This window comes from Ustilago hordei, assembly GCF_900519145.1.
Source record: "Ustilago hordei strain Uho2 genome assembly, contig: UHO2_contig_03, whole genome shotgun sequence".
NCBI classification, from domain to species: domain Eukaryota; kingdom Fungi; phylum Basidiomycota; class Ustilaginomycetes; order Ustilaginales; family Ustilaginaceae; genus Ustilago; species Ustilago hordei.
In genome coordinates, this window is record NW_024545288.1 from 1,631,901 (window position 1) to 1,646,165 (window position 14,265).

The 14,265-nt window shown below is 51.2% G+C and overlaps 4 protein-coding genes across 4 annotated transcripts; 1 reads left to right on the forward strand and 3 right to left on the reverse strand.

Moving 5' to 3' along the window:
• Positions 1 to 416: 416 nt before the first annotated feature.
• UHO2_02087 (putative ADE17 - 5-aminoimidazole-4-carboxamide ribotide transformylase) lies at positions 417 to 2,222 on the reverse strand (the record flags this gene model as incomplete). The annotated part of the gene is made up of 1 exon (XM_041559524.1): positions 417 to 2,222. The coding sequence occupies one exon, from the start codon at positions 2,220 to 2,222 to the stop codon at positions 417 to 419; it is 1,806 nt and encodes a 601-aa protein (XP_041415458.1).
• A 3,218-nt stretch (positions 2,223 to 5,440) lies between these two features.
• On the forward strand, positions 5,441 to 6,133 carry UHO2_02088 (uncharacterized protein; the record flags this gene model as incomplete). The annotated part of the gene is made up of 2 exons (XM_041559525.1): positions 5,441 to 5,813; positions 6,024 to 6,133. 2 exons carry the CDS (start codon positions 5,441 to 5,443, stop codon positions 6,131 to 6,133), a joined length of 483 nt encoding a protein of 160 aa, XP_041415459.1.
• A 581-nt stretch (positions 6,134 to 6,714) lies between these two features.
• UHO2_02089 (uncharacterized protein) lies at positions 6,715 to 9,510 on the reverse strand (the record flags this gene model as incomplete). The annotated part of the gene is made up of 1 exon (XM_041559526.1): positions 6,715 to 9,510. One exon carries the CDS (start codon positions 9,508 to 9,510, stop codon positions 6,715 to 6,717), a length of 2,796 nt encoding a protein of 931 aa, XP_041415460.1.
• A 3,390-nt stretch (positions 9,511 to 12,900) lies between these two features.
• UHO2_02090 (uncharacterized protein) lies at positions 12,901 to 14,112 on the reverse strand (the record flags this gene model as incomplete). The annotated part of the gene is made up of 2 exons (XM_041559527.1): positions 12,901 to 13,496; positions 13,569 to 14,112. 2 exons carry the CDS (start codon positions 14,110 to 14,112, stop codon positions 12,901 to 12,903), a joined length of 1,140 nt encoding a protein of 379 aa, XP_041415461.1.
• Positions 14,113 to 14,265: the final 153 nt, after the last annotated feature.

A 14,265-nucleotide genomic window follows, 5' to 3' on the forward strand; every position in this document is an offset into this window, starting at 1 on the left:
AATCACATAGGAGGCCGGCTAATACATGGATTGAACACCAGGCCACCTCGAAAGTCTTCATCGGGTTCTTTGCCAGATTCCAGGAACAGGCATGGCCGGGACAGGGATTGACGGGTTGTGGCGCGCTCGGCCAAGAAGCGAAGGATTCCTCCACAATCCCCCACGCTTCGACGTCGGCTATTTTCCCGTTCTGAAGGCCGATACCTTGACGCTTCAAAAAGATTTTTCTATCACTCTTCTGGCTCTATCACGACACTGGTCCGCTCGCGAAACTACTGCTACACACACAGAAGGCAACCCAACACACCGCCAACACAGGAGAGAAAGAACGGGACTTTACTGCATGTTGAACGAGACTACAAGTGGGACTGAAGAGAGCAAAGCGTTGAGCTGTGGGACAAGACCGGGACAAGAAATTAGTGGTGGAAGAGACGAAGTTTGGTCCTGACAACGACAATGTTGTACTTGTTAGCAGTTGCCACACAGGCATCATCCATAACCGATCCACCAGGAGCAACAATGAAGCTGGTACCGCTCCTCTTTGCCCTGTGAACATTGTCGGGGAAGGGGAAGAACGCATCACTTGCGCAAACAACACCAGAGAGCTTGTCAGCATGCTCCTTACGCTCTTCTGCGCTCAAAGGAGCGGGGACCTGCTCGAACACTGCCTCCCACTCGGCCTTCTCTTCTGCTGAAAGGTTCTCTGTACCCTCAACGAAGAGATCGATAGCGTTCGACTTTTCAGGTCGCTTAGTCCCCTTCTTAAACGGCAAGCTAAGAACACGAGGGTGTTGACGCAACCAGAAGTTGTCAGTCTTGCTACCAGCCAACCTAGTGCAGTGGATACGCGACTGTTGACCAGCACCGAGACCGATGACCTGACCGTTCTTTGCGTAGCAGACCGAGTTACTCTGAGTGTACTTGAGCGCGAGGGTGGCAACGATCAAGTCGAGCTGCGAGCTTTCAGGAACCTCCTTGTTCTCAGAGACGATGTTGGTGAAGAGATCCTTGGTGATCTTGAGGTCGTTGCGACGCTGTTGGAGCTGAACACCGTAGACGGTACGAGTCTCGATTTCGGATGGCTCGAACTGAGGGTCGATCTGGAGAACGCAGTATTTGCCGCCCTTCTTTTTGGAGAGAATTTCGAGGGCTTCAGGCTCGTAGGAGGGGGCAATGACACCGTCGCTCACCTCACGAGAGATGATCTTGGCAGTCTGAACATCGACAGGGTGGGAGAGACCGATAAAGTCACCAAAGGAGGACATGCGGTCGGCACCACGAGCACGAGCGTAGGCAGTGGCGAGACCGGAGAGCTGCCCGAGGTCGTCGACGAAGAACGCCTTGGCTTCGAGGTCGGTGAGGGGAACACCGACGGCAGCACCAGCGGGGGAGACGTGCTTGAAACTGGCGGCAGCGGGAAGACCGGTAGCCTCGGCGAGCTCACGCACAAGAGCCCAGGCGTTGAGCGAGTCGAGGAAGTTGATGTAACCAGGCGAGCCGCAGAGAGCCTTGACAGGCATGTCGCCGGATGTGACGAAAGCCTGAGCGGGCTTCTGGTGAGGGTTGGCACCGTATCGGAGAGGAAGCTGCTGGACGACATCGGTCGACTTGGAAGCCAAGCTGGCGTACTGCTGACGGTAGTAGTTGCTAATAGCATCGTCGTAGTGAGCAGTCTGAGAGAAAGCCTTGACGGCAAGCAGGTTGCGGTTGGCCTTGGCAGCCTCGGCATCCTTGCTTGCGTAGTTGTCGAGGAACTTGGAGTAATCCTTAGGGTCAGAGAGGACCCAGACACGCTCGTGGTTTTTGGCAGCAGCACGGAGAAGTGTGACACCACCGATGTCGACCTCTTCAGTAGCCTGAGCGATGGTAGGCTTGGGCTCCTTAGCGATGGTCTCCTCGAATGGGTACAGGTTGCAGACAACTACATCGATGGGCTCGATGCTCTGCGCCTTCAGATCCTCAACATCGGAAGCCTTGCTGGTCTGAGCAAGGATACCACCGTGAACAGCAGGGTGAAGGGTCTTGACACGACCACCAAGCATCTCGGGAGCCTTTGTAATGTCGGAGACATCTCCGATGGGGAGACCAGCCTCACGGACGAGCTTGGCGGTACCTCCAGAACCAAGAAGACGAACATCGAGAGCGTGAAGACCCTTGGCAAGGTCGAGGAGACCGGTCTTGTCGTAGACCGACAGAATGGCGATGGGTTGAGAAGCAGACATGGTGATCGGCTAAGGGTATAAGGTTGAGGGTGGTGATGGTGAAAAGAATGGCGTGGGAAGGAAAGCTTCTGGGGCGGTTACCTTCCGAAGAAGAGTCAAGGCGGGGGAGACACTAGGCTGTGGAGGAGTTGCTGACTGCTCTGCTGCTGCAGCTAGGAAGATGGGAGATGGCCTCGAATTAGAAATTTGATTTTGTCTGTGCGGCGGCGACAACCCTTTTTTTTTGCACTTTCTTCGCGCTAGGGTTCTTCTTGACCTGACTCGGCAGTTGAACGAAAAAATTGATGGAGATGGCCAATCAATCGCAGCAGATTTGGACGTGAATGCTGTTGCTTCTTCCCCCCCGCGTCGTGCTCTTCAGTGTCAAAAGTTTTGTGGTAACAGAGGACAACTTCGTCCAATCGGGCAGTCGCCAAATTCAGTCCTTATCTTGACCAGTCACTCCTCGTTCGTTGTTCGTGCTGTGTTTCTTTGCAATAGATGCCTATGCCGACGGTCAACTTGCAGGACTGCAGCGAGATCGGGCCTTTTTTGTGCCTCGATTTAGCCCTCATTTCCACCAAAAGGGGGTATCAATTTTCGAGTGTTTTTAGAAACACGTGTTTCTCGATTTTGACGAGTTTTTATTTCGCACAAAAACCTTACGTAAGCTCACCCAAAGTTGAAAAAACACGCGTTTCTGAAAACACGCCTCCGGACCCGGTAAAATGGACTCACTTTTTTTGTCACTCTCCAAAATGAAGTGCGGATGCATGGATGCGCATCCACTTGCTTCACTTCATCACACTGGTGTGTCATGTCCTTCATTACTGTGTGTCAAATGAAGTGCGGATGCGCGGATGTGCAACCGCTTGCTTCCCTCCTTCATTACCGGCAATGAATTTGATAACAGACGTGTTAAATCGAATTAATTGCCACCTTTGCTGCAAATGTGTTTTTGGAAACACGTGTTTTTTGGATGCTCCTAAAAGGGGTGTTCAAAAACGGGAAAAAGTCGTCAAAATCGAGAAACACATGTTTCTAAAAACACTCGAAAATTGATACCCCCTAAATGACCTTTTTTTTCTTTTTTTTTTTTTTTTTTTTTTTTTTTTTTTTTTTGGCTAAACGAAACACTTGATCCTTCTTCCTCTTCTTCTTGCAAACGTGCTCTTTCAGACAGTGCACCGTAATGACCACGTAATCACGACAACTCAGCAGTCGGCTATCCGTAAATTTGCTTTCTACGTCGCATAAGCACATACCTTGATCTGCACCTGTTGCACAGATTGCGGATCGACATCGAAGCAGTTTGAAGCCCGACTACAGAGAATAGATGAAGATAAATCGGCTGACGGGCTCGCTCATCGGAGAGGCGAGTCTATTGGGTCTGATGGGATACAATGTAGATTCTGACATGGTCATGAGAAAGCAAAAGGGCTGGAGCCGCTAGCTTGCATTCGCCGGAAGGGTGGCTTGTTTGGGTCTCTAGAAGAAATCGAGGGGACTGTCTCAGATCGGGTCTGGAAGTGAGAAACACTTTGGGACAGGTTTGCCCCGTTGCATCCGGCTATCACCAGACGGGACGACAACATGCTCATCGGACACCGACCGATACACTGTTCCATCATTTTTCTAGATAGAAAAAGAACTTTAAGTCGTCGGCTCTTCTCAAAAGACAGGTAACGCTGGTTGGAAGCAGCCAATCTCAGGCTGAAGGTTTCCGACGGCAGAGTGCTTCTATGGAACTCGGCCGGAAATCTCTTTGGGCACACGGGGAGATGTTGAAGTCAGCCGAAACAATGACAGGAACGTCGGTGACTTGAGGATCGACGCACCCTTATCCCAAGTGAGGCGTGAGAGAGTGTGCAAACAGCGACCAAAAATGGAAGGGCTCACAGTTCCTCGCTTCAGTCACATAGGAGCAGCGACAGAAGACTAGGGCATCTGTGGAAGTCGTTGCTGCCCGAAAGGAAAAAAAGAAGGCTTCGGGTGCAGCTAGCAGATGTTGTTGCTCGAATACAAAGTGCTACCCAACTGAAATGGCGAAGTTGTATTTTGCTTGCGAAGCGAAATGCAAGTGAGGTGTTGAGCCGCTGCGCTCACGCCCGCCGTTCTGAAGCTGTGCCGGCCGTATTTTGACAGTGGGAATTCTCTAGGGTTTTGTGAAAACAGACAGCTGCTGACTTTTGTAGATCACACGCCTTTCTACTGTCACCTCTCTAAAGCTCGCTTAAAGCACAAGGCCCCTTCGGCATCTGCGGCTTTGCTGATCACAAAAAGGACTCTCTTCCAATCGATCCTTGCCTTCTCAATCGAGGCACACTGCGATGCTTTTCCAAATCAGCGCATGCTATAGTTTCATCAGCACACTGAGACTCACAATACCATTGCTTGTAGATGGTGTAGTGCGGAGTGAGATACTTGCAACTCCGTACTGTCTGCTGTGTCGTCGATCTATGCATGAGCGGAGGTGGTAAGTCACAAAAATCTGCCGCATAACAACATGCGGCCGTTGGAAACGCTACAGAACGTTCTGCCTTCGACTTCCTGTCTTCCTCCTCGAGCGGCGTTTTTTGTGCACCAACTCCCTCGCAAGCCCCTGCACCGCCGGCTCTTGGTCGCTCGTCTAATTCCCTGCACGTTGTGGCCAAGAGCACGACACAACAAAACTTAGCTTCTATGTGGGCGTAGAGACTCAGCTCCCATGGAAGTCATTCTAAGCAGCAACAAGGCCTTGCGATGTGTGAAAACAAGGGGCCCTAAGGCAAGAGAAAGGGAAGGCGACACTAAATGTGGGAGCAAGGCACAAAGTACCACACTTTTCGCCGTTATGAAGTGCCTCCTGCCCGCCGTCTGCTGAAGTAAATTCGAAGTCTCTCCTTGATGTGTGAGACACTTTGTTTTCGCCGCGGTTTGCTTTCCTCTCGTCCACCTATCGGTTCCTCCGCTTCCTCTACACCCTCGTTTTTCTCTCTCCGTATCATCAACACCCTCCTTTTCTGCATCACACCGTCCACGGATCGTCCTCAGTTCAGCGACTGTCTCTCTCCCTGTCCATCTCTGTACTTTGCCACAAGCGAACCCAGAAGTCCGGCACTCTCTGACGTTTGTTTCCACCACCTCTTTACACTCTTTGCATCCCCTCTTTACAACCGGTCCATTAGATCCTTGACTATCTCCCCGACCATCACCACCACAATATCTTCACCGTCACTCCACCAGACCGTCTAATCAAGATGAAGTTCACCACCGCCATCTTCACCCTCATCTCAGCTGCAGCTGCCGTCTCGGCAGCTGCCATTGACACCAACGAATCCGGCCTCTCTGCGCTCGGAGAGCGCAGCTTCGAGCTCAAGGCTCGTCATGTCGAGAGCGCAGCTCGCGACACTCATGATGTCGAGAAGCGTGACTGGGTTTCCAAGTGGGGTAAAGCCACCTGGTACGGTGGCAACCAGCTTAATGACCCCGCTTGCGGCGGTCCCACCCCCAACGACAACTCGATGATCGCTGCCGTGAAGAAAAACGGTGGCTACGGCAAGTGCGGTGAAACCGTTCACCTTCATTACCAGGGCAAGATGGTTTCTGTTAAGATTGTCGACTACTGTTCCAGTAAGTTTCATTTCGTATCCACGGCATCCTTCTCAATTCATAGCTTTTCACCCGCACATCCGCACTCACCCCTCATTGTTTCGTCCCACACCCTGCACCGCATTGCCACTAACATCATCTTTTCCTTCTACACTATCATTTTCGTTTCTTCCTTCTTCTCTCCCTTCCTCCGACTTCGTCGTTGTCGCCTTCGTGTTCTTCGAACGCTAGGCTGTGGTTGGGGCCATTTCGATTTATCTCGAGGTGCTTTCAAGAAGCTTGCAGCGATCGATCAAGGCGTTATCGAAGGCTTGCACTTCAAGCTCTTCACCAAGGACTAAGTTAGGAGCGAAAAAGGAAGCATCTTATGGGCAAGCCTGTATTGAAGACAACTTCGATCTCACTTAAGATGCTTTTTAGGCACCAGAGTCACTCTTGCCAGCTCTCATCTTCCTGCTCTTGGTACCTCTCTTTCATAGCTTCGCCAGGCATCTCCAATCGCTTGAATTTCAGGTCTTCAGTAACGGAACCCTCCGCCTAGTCACCGATCTACTCGTCCCTTTTTCTTTCTCCACCATTACTTTACTTCCTTTTCGCATTTCGTTTCATCACTACACCTTCCTTAGTCTTCTTGTCTTATATCGCGCGCACGCCGAGTCCTCCCTTCTAAGAGGGGATTATTTCAAGCTAGATTTGATGCGCTGTGCTTTCGTTCTGTCTCCTGGGGAGACATTTGTTTTTTGTATCCCCACTTTTTTGTCCGTTGTAATCAATCCTTCTGCTTCTCACCTCAGTATCGAGCCGAGGTCATTGTGTGGATGCAAATGCTGAATGTATTGCTTGGAGAACGATGATGTATGTATGCTGCGATATGAGTGTGGAATGCAAAAACAAAAATGTCCGGTAACTGAGGGTTGGGAGGCTAATGATCATCAAAATCAGATGAATGGATCGAGTTTCCGCAATCACATCTTTCCCTCTCTCCCCCTTCCCCATTCCCTCCATGATGGTGCGCATGATGATGATGGTGGCGGTCGTCAGAAGTAACACTTCCATGATCATGACAACAACTTTCATCCTCATGATGATGATGATCATGGTCGTTGTGATGGTGATGATGCCCGCACCCACCCTCGCCAACACCTCCACTACCATTCGCACCATTGACCTTAGTCGAACCCTTCTTAGAGAGGGCAGCCTGAGCCTTACTTTTTGCCTTGGACTTTTTCTCTACCAGCTTCTTCCGATTTCTACAAGCACGAAACATCAAAGGCGGCTCTCCATAGTACAACTCGTATTCGCAAAAGAGACAGATCCAGTCGTCCGGAGTGAACAGCGCTGATCCCAGACCAGAGGAATGGGTGTGTGGATGACCATGCTTGCATCCCGAGCCGTTTTTGTGGGTCGAGTCGGTGTGAGGGGTGGATTTGCGTGTGGCTGGACGACGTCCATTACTGGTTTTCGCCTTTGTACGGGTCGCAGGTGGAACTTTCGTATTGGAAGGTGGAGGAACAGGCGAAGCGGTATGCAGAGCTCGTCCAGGGGTCGAACTTCCACTCCGCGCGTGGCTCACTACTGGAGGTGGAGGAAGCGGAAGCTGCCCAGCGGTCTTGCCCGAGGGCCGAGAGCCACCTGCTGCCTGCTTTTCCTGCTGCTCCAAGTGATACTGATAATTCAGCAAAGGACGTACCCACGGAGGCGCGTTGTCTGGAAGATCCCAACTGGGACCTCTCGATGGAGTCGGAGGGATGTTGTCCGGACCCCAGGGTAAATTAGGGTCAAACGGTCGAACAGGAGCAGCAGGTGGTGCTGCAACAGTCTCACTAAGAGCTTGAGCGACAGCATGTGTGTCGCCTGCTTTGGCAGTGTCTGAGAGGTTTCGAGTGGCTGCATCGAGCTGCGACCGCAACTCACGCAGGCGTAGGGTGACGGCGGATGACATTCGAAAGTCGAACGTGGACGTTGGTAGAGTCACTTTGGGTTCTGTCGTGGTTGGTGTGGCATCCTGTTGTGATTGCGATGGCTGTATTGCGTGGCCGTTCGGCTGTGGGCCCTGCTGTCGAGAAATGGTGCCAGGAACAGGAGATACTGTTGATCTAGGCGTTGAATCGCGTCTCGTCGTGGTCTGCTCAGGTTCTGGCGCATCGTTACGCGTCTCCTGCTTTACTACATCCGCAGTGTCCGATCCTCTTCGAGGCGGTGAAGGCGATCCCTTCGTCTTTGATTCTCGTGAGCCGTTCTGAGCACCACCACCAGCCGCAGCAGTAGCCCTCGCACGAATTTCAGCAATGGTCAGGGGCTTCGACGCCGAGTTCCCACCGCGAATCGCCTGTGCTCTCTTCCCTGCCTTCATCGCTCGTTTCGGCGGTGGCTTTTTCTCTGGCGATGCTGCTTGCTGAGAATCTGCCTCCACCTTACTCTGTGCCAGCTGCGCCTCTCTTCTCGCCTCTTCCTCCTGTCTTGCCTTTCTCTCAGCTTCCATCTGCGCATACCTTCTCTGAAGCAGGACCGACGCCACTCGAGTACGGACCCGCTGCCGAAGACGTTGCATCTGATACTCGCCTCGACTTTGCCGTGGTGGCAAGCGTGCAGACTCGGGATACCTGAACGTCGCCAGCTCTAGCTTTGCATATGCAAGAAGGTCGCCATTGCGCTGATCCTCCCGATCGACTGTGGATTGCGATGCAGTATTGGTCCTGTCGACAAGCGCACGATCCACAATCTTGTTTCCATGGGATGTATCACCATCTTCCGGCAAGCTCCTGTCGACGATGGTTGTGGTGAGACCTTGACCGCTGAAGCGACTGCTCTTGCGCTTCTTCTTGTTGCCGAGATGGGCGGTGCGACAGGCGTCGAAGTCGAGATGCTCGCTGTCGTCGTCGGAAGCATTGTGAGGGTCGTGATGGGAGTGGATGCTTTCGTCGTCGTCATGCATGGTGGAGCGATCAATGTCGTCCAACTTGCGAGCACCAGCGCCTCGTCTGCCCTGACTGGCGTTGCTCGAACGCGGCACCAAAGGCAATGAAAGACGATTCAGCTTGGTCAAACGATCCGGAGTCGCTTCTCGACTGCACAAGAGGATGAACTGGGCTGCACGTTGGCGGTAGTGGAAGCCATCGTCGGTCAATTTGGGCGGTAGTGTGGGGAATTGAAAGTGCGCATCGGAGTTAGGATGACTGCTGCTGTCAACAGTGTTTTGTGCAGCTGCCACAGACTCTTGTGTGGATGGTGGGACCCGTTGCGGAGACACCGAGAGTCGCTGGAAGTCTTGCGAGAGATTCTGCGGAATAGTGTCGGCACCTCCGCTCGCAGCTATGTTCGAGGCAGATGGTCCGAACTGACCTGCGGGATCGGGGGAGGCGGCTTCATGGTTCACAGTCGATTGTGTCAATGCGGGTGGTGCAGCCTCCACTACAGCAGCTGGTAAGGACGCATGAAAAGACCTCCTTGGCATGCCTCGGATCGGGCGCCGAATCGAGAACTGTACATGGTTGGGCTCATCGCCTCGGCTTGAAGAGTATGAGCTGCGGGAGTTCATCATGGTAGCCGGGATGTCAAGGTCGGCAAAGGTGGTTGTGGGCGACGATCCTTTGGAGAGCTTTGCCCGCTCATAGTTCATGAAGCGACGGAAGAGCTCGTCTGTAATACCAGGGGACTGTGTTGCTGCGCTGTTAGCATCATATGTGCGCTCGTGCTCGGCTGAGTTGGAAGCGTGCATGGCCGCTGAGCCACTGCAAGGCGTGAAGGATCTGGTTGAAAGTGTTCTGACGATGCCTCGATAAGAACGGTGCTAGCAGAGCGGATAGAGATGAAGGTCTGCTTTAGACCGATTTAGACTGTGCACTCCATGACGTCGAGCCGCTGGATCCGCAGCGAACACCGGTAGATATGTGGAATGGTCGCGGAAGTGGTAGAGTTGATGGGTCGATACAGGATACTCTTACTCTTCAGTGTAAAGAGAAAAGGTAGTGGGCTGAGCGGAACGAAGATACGCTCAGTCGACGAGCTTGAAAAGATGGACCCGGGACGATCTGGATTTCGAGCTGTATTGGGTAGTAGAGGATCCTCGGACCGATGCTGAAATGGGTGTGAGCAACAAGAGACGGAAGAGGGGTAGAATGTGGGGTTCCGAGTGGTGTTCGCAGTGGTTGCGTTGTAAGGTCAAGTGTAAGAGGAGAACGTCGAGTTGAGGAGAAAGGGATCAAGTCGTGTTGAAAATTGAGTTGGAGTAAGACAAGTGCATGCACTTGCCAAACTTGCGCAACACACAGCAGGGGTTTTCAGTTATCTCTGAGTTTTGAAAACACAATACTTTGAAAATATGTTTGGGCCCAATTTTTGACACCCCAAGAAACTGCACAGGCCTGTGACACTTGCATATTGGAGTTTCACTTGACTCAGCTGGTAAAGGCAATTGCTAATCCCCTACACAAGGCCAAGGTCAAAGCAGTCATATCAGATATTGTTGAACACTATACTGAACAATGCCAAAACCTTTGATTGCAAAGCTAAAGCAAACAGCTTACATCACACCTGTTCCAATTGCTGTCTTCTGCATGCCTCATGCTGTCAGTCCTGTCTCTCCTGCCATTTGGTGAAGGCAAATGTTGTCATTCCCATCCTTTGAGATTCTGCTCTTGTGTCCTCAAAAGGGCAGCCATGAAAAGCAAAGAGTGCAGTGATCATCTCCTCCCTAAGATCCAGTGCTTTCTCCTGCCTGAACTTCTGGACTCAGTTCTGAGACATGCCCTCCATGAAAGCAGCCTGTTCCTGTTTGTATTGCTGCTGGGTTTCCCTTCATTGTATCCTTGCATCTTCTGTAGCCTGCTGATATGCTTCCATCCCTGATGTGGTTTCCAGCACTTCAGCTTCAGATAGAGTCTGTGATTCCCTAAGGTACTTGTCAGAGGTCGCATGCCAGAAACCTGAAATCTGTAGTAGAATTGAGACTACTACTGATTCTATTGAGATCTGTGGTAAACAGTGTCATGGGAGCCAGATGCGCAAGAGGCAGGAAGAAGTTGAAGACATGAAGGGGCGCAGGAATTGCAGGATCAGGCTAAACAAGGGCTTAAGGAGGAATTTGCTGAGATTGGTAGTAGAAACAATCCTATGGCATAACTCACCAGGAACTGTAGGAACAAAGTCACTACTACAGGTCCCAGTGGGAATCATAATATCATGTGGGGTATGACAGATCTCACGAGAATCAATCAGCACAGTACCTCATTGCCAATGCAATGAAAGGAAGATACCATATGAGGTGAGGACACCACCAGATGAAACAGGGGTCTGGCACAATGATGAAGTCAGTGCCAACAGGTGGGTGTCAATAAAGAGAGGGCAATGAAAGAGGGTGTGGGTTGCCACTGAGATGAAGTGGGACTGGCCCCTAGCGAAGGTGAGATGTGTCATAGGCCTGGGTGCGCAGAGCGAAGGAAGACCGAAGTTCATATGAAGGTAGCACAGGAATTGAGGAATTGGGCAGATCGTGGGATTTCCAGAAGAATTCAGCAAGATTGGTAATAGACACAGTTCTATGACAGATCTCATCAAATCCTGCATGAACAAAGTCATTATCACGATTTCCACTGATATCTGTAGCAAGCATGATCATATGGCAGATTCTGCAGAGATCAGTGACAAGGATGTCCATATGACAATTCGCATGCAGGCTGGGGCTAAGCTCACATATGGAGGGGACCAAGCTCCACCAGGCCAAGGACCAAGTCTTGCCAAGAGGGGGACTGAGCTCAGTGGCATGCAATTGGTTACCAATCAGGGGCACACAAGATAAGGGTAAAGGAGGACCGTCACTGGTCAAAGGAAGGAGAGCGGTGTAAAGGACACTGGCGAGAAGGACACTGGCGAGAAGGACACTGGCGAGAAGGACATGAGTGTCAGGGGTCTCGCGCCTGAAACCCAGGTCAGTCTGTCGAGATACTCAGTGACTATCAAACTGTGTGACAGCTATTGTCTCAGTATCTGTCTCGATGAGCTAGTCATTCGGTGACTATCAAGTTGCACAGTGACAGCGGGTGGCGTTCATTGTATATACTATTGTAGGTTTTGGCTGACCTCTGTGGACACTCCATTCAAGGGTAGCTTGGCACGATCAATATCAATGCATAGGTTATGATGACACCAAGGTCTGGTGTGAGTGTTGATGATGATGAGGTTGATGGTGTTGGTGATAAGGTTGGTGGTGTCAACATGAGTGTCCAGTGTGTTGACTGATGCTTAAGGTGATCCCCAGACTGCAGTGGACTACTGCCTTCAGTTCTATCTATATCCAGACCACTAACCTGCTATGGGGCGCCTTCGGATGTCAGGTAGTGGTGATACAACACACACACTATGATGAGGAGCAACCTTGATAGATTGCTGCTATGCTGACTGAAAACTAATGAGTACTTATGTTTCTAAAGTATTGACTAGTTGTATGGTGAGTAGAGTGGATGAGGATCCACTCGACCTTTGGTGATGAGAAAGCATGGTTATATACCTCTTCACAGCATTGCCAGTGATGCTGCTCCTGCTCTCTCTCCAGAGAGTACCTTCTTCATCAAGTACTGCTCAGGGGCCTCTCCTGCTTGTTTGGCACCCTTGTGCCTCCTGAGTGTTGTCGACTCCTTCGACACTGCTCCTCCTCCTCCAGATCAACTCCTCCGACACTGCTCCTCCTCCTCAGGACCTTGTGTCGACTCCTTTGACTCTTGTCTCTCGAGCCCCTGAGTGGTAACCATCTGCATGCTCCTTGAGCTTGGTCCTCTTTGTGGCTGTGCCTGGCCCTCCTCGCATATGGCTCAGTGCTCCTTTGCATGTGAGTCCATAGGAGTCCATGGTCTCCATGGAGACTGCACTATGACCATGCTCTCTAATGGTATCGACTAGATCTTCGATACCTGTGCTCCTTCCATATGAACCAGTGACCCTCCTGCTTCTTGAGCATCCAGGCCCATGACACTACCCCCCTCTTAAGAGCCGAGCTCCGTCGAGGCATACTCTTGTCTGGTTCATGCTGACTCCTCCTCCTCCTCCTTGACAACATCGCCAACATCACTCTTCCTCCTTCTCTCAATCGTCATTCTTCTTCCTCCTCCTCTCTCTACTCCTCCTGTTCTCTCCTCCTCTCTCTACTTTGTCTACTCGCTCGTCCCCCCTCCGACACCTCATACTCCTGGATGAGGTCGGGGCAGTTGAGGTTCTCTACTGGTTCCCATGAAGCAGCTTCTTCTGAGTACCCTCTCCACAACACTTTGTACTCTGTAGTCCCATTGTGTGAATGCTTTTCATTGAGTGCTTCGACTTCAAAATCGAGGTCCTCATCTGGAAGTGATGGTATGGTGGGCTGTTCAGCATGTTGAGGAAGAGAACTTGTTCTTGCTGGCTTGAGCATGGAGACATGGAACACATCATTCACCCTAAGGTTTGCTGGCAATGTGATTCGATAAGCTTGGCATCCCACCCGTTCCTGAACTGGGTAGGGTCCTGCAAACTGGGTATCTAACTTGGGTGTGGGTCTCCTTGTCTTCCAGTTTCGACGGTTGATATAGACCATATCACCCACCTTGAACTTGATGTCCTTGTGCTTCCTGTTATACTGGTCTACTGATCTACATTGTGCCTCTCTGATCTGCTCCTGGAGGTACTTGCAATGCTCCTTTCCATCCATGAGGTACTCAAAGTGACCTGGATCATTGACTCCTAGTCATTGAGGGATGTCAGGATGAGCTTTGGGGTTCCATCCATAGCATGCAAAGAATGGTGAGACACCAATGCTGTTGTGGACTGTGTTGTTGTATACAAAGGCTGCAGTGTCCAGCAGGTCGGCCCAGTCATTCTGCTCATAGTTGCAGTACATCCTTAGGTACTGCTCGATGACCTGATTGACCCTCTCTGTCTGACCATCAGTTTGAGGATGGTAGGCCATGCTAAGTGAGTGCTTCACACCCATTTGTTCTGTGAATGCCTTCCATGCTCCTGATATGAACTGCCTGCCTCGGTCCAAGACCATGTGATCTGGGTATCCAAAAAGTCTAACCATGTGTCTGTATAGCAACACTGCAGTCTGTTTGGCTGTGACTGTCTTATGGGTTGGAGCTATTATGGCAAACTTGGTCAGCCTGTCCACAATGACGAGGATGGAGTCATAGTTCCTTGATGGTGGTAATCCTTCGATGAAGTCGAGGGATATGGAGCCCCAGGGCCTGTCTGGCATTGCTAGTGGCTGTAGCAAACCATATGGATGGTGTCGAGGAGCTTTGTATCTAGCACATACAGGACAACTTGCTACATAGTCTGCAATCCAAGCTGTCATGTTTGGCCACCAGTAATGTCATTGGGCTGCCTTGATGGTAGCATCTCTTCCCACATGTCCAGCAGTGATGCCATCATGGCATTGAGTCATCACCATGAATTGCAGGTGCTCTACAGAGAGAGACTGTCCATCTACCTCTTTGGCACTCCTTGA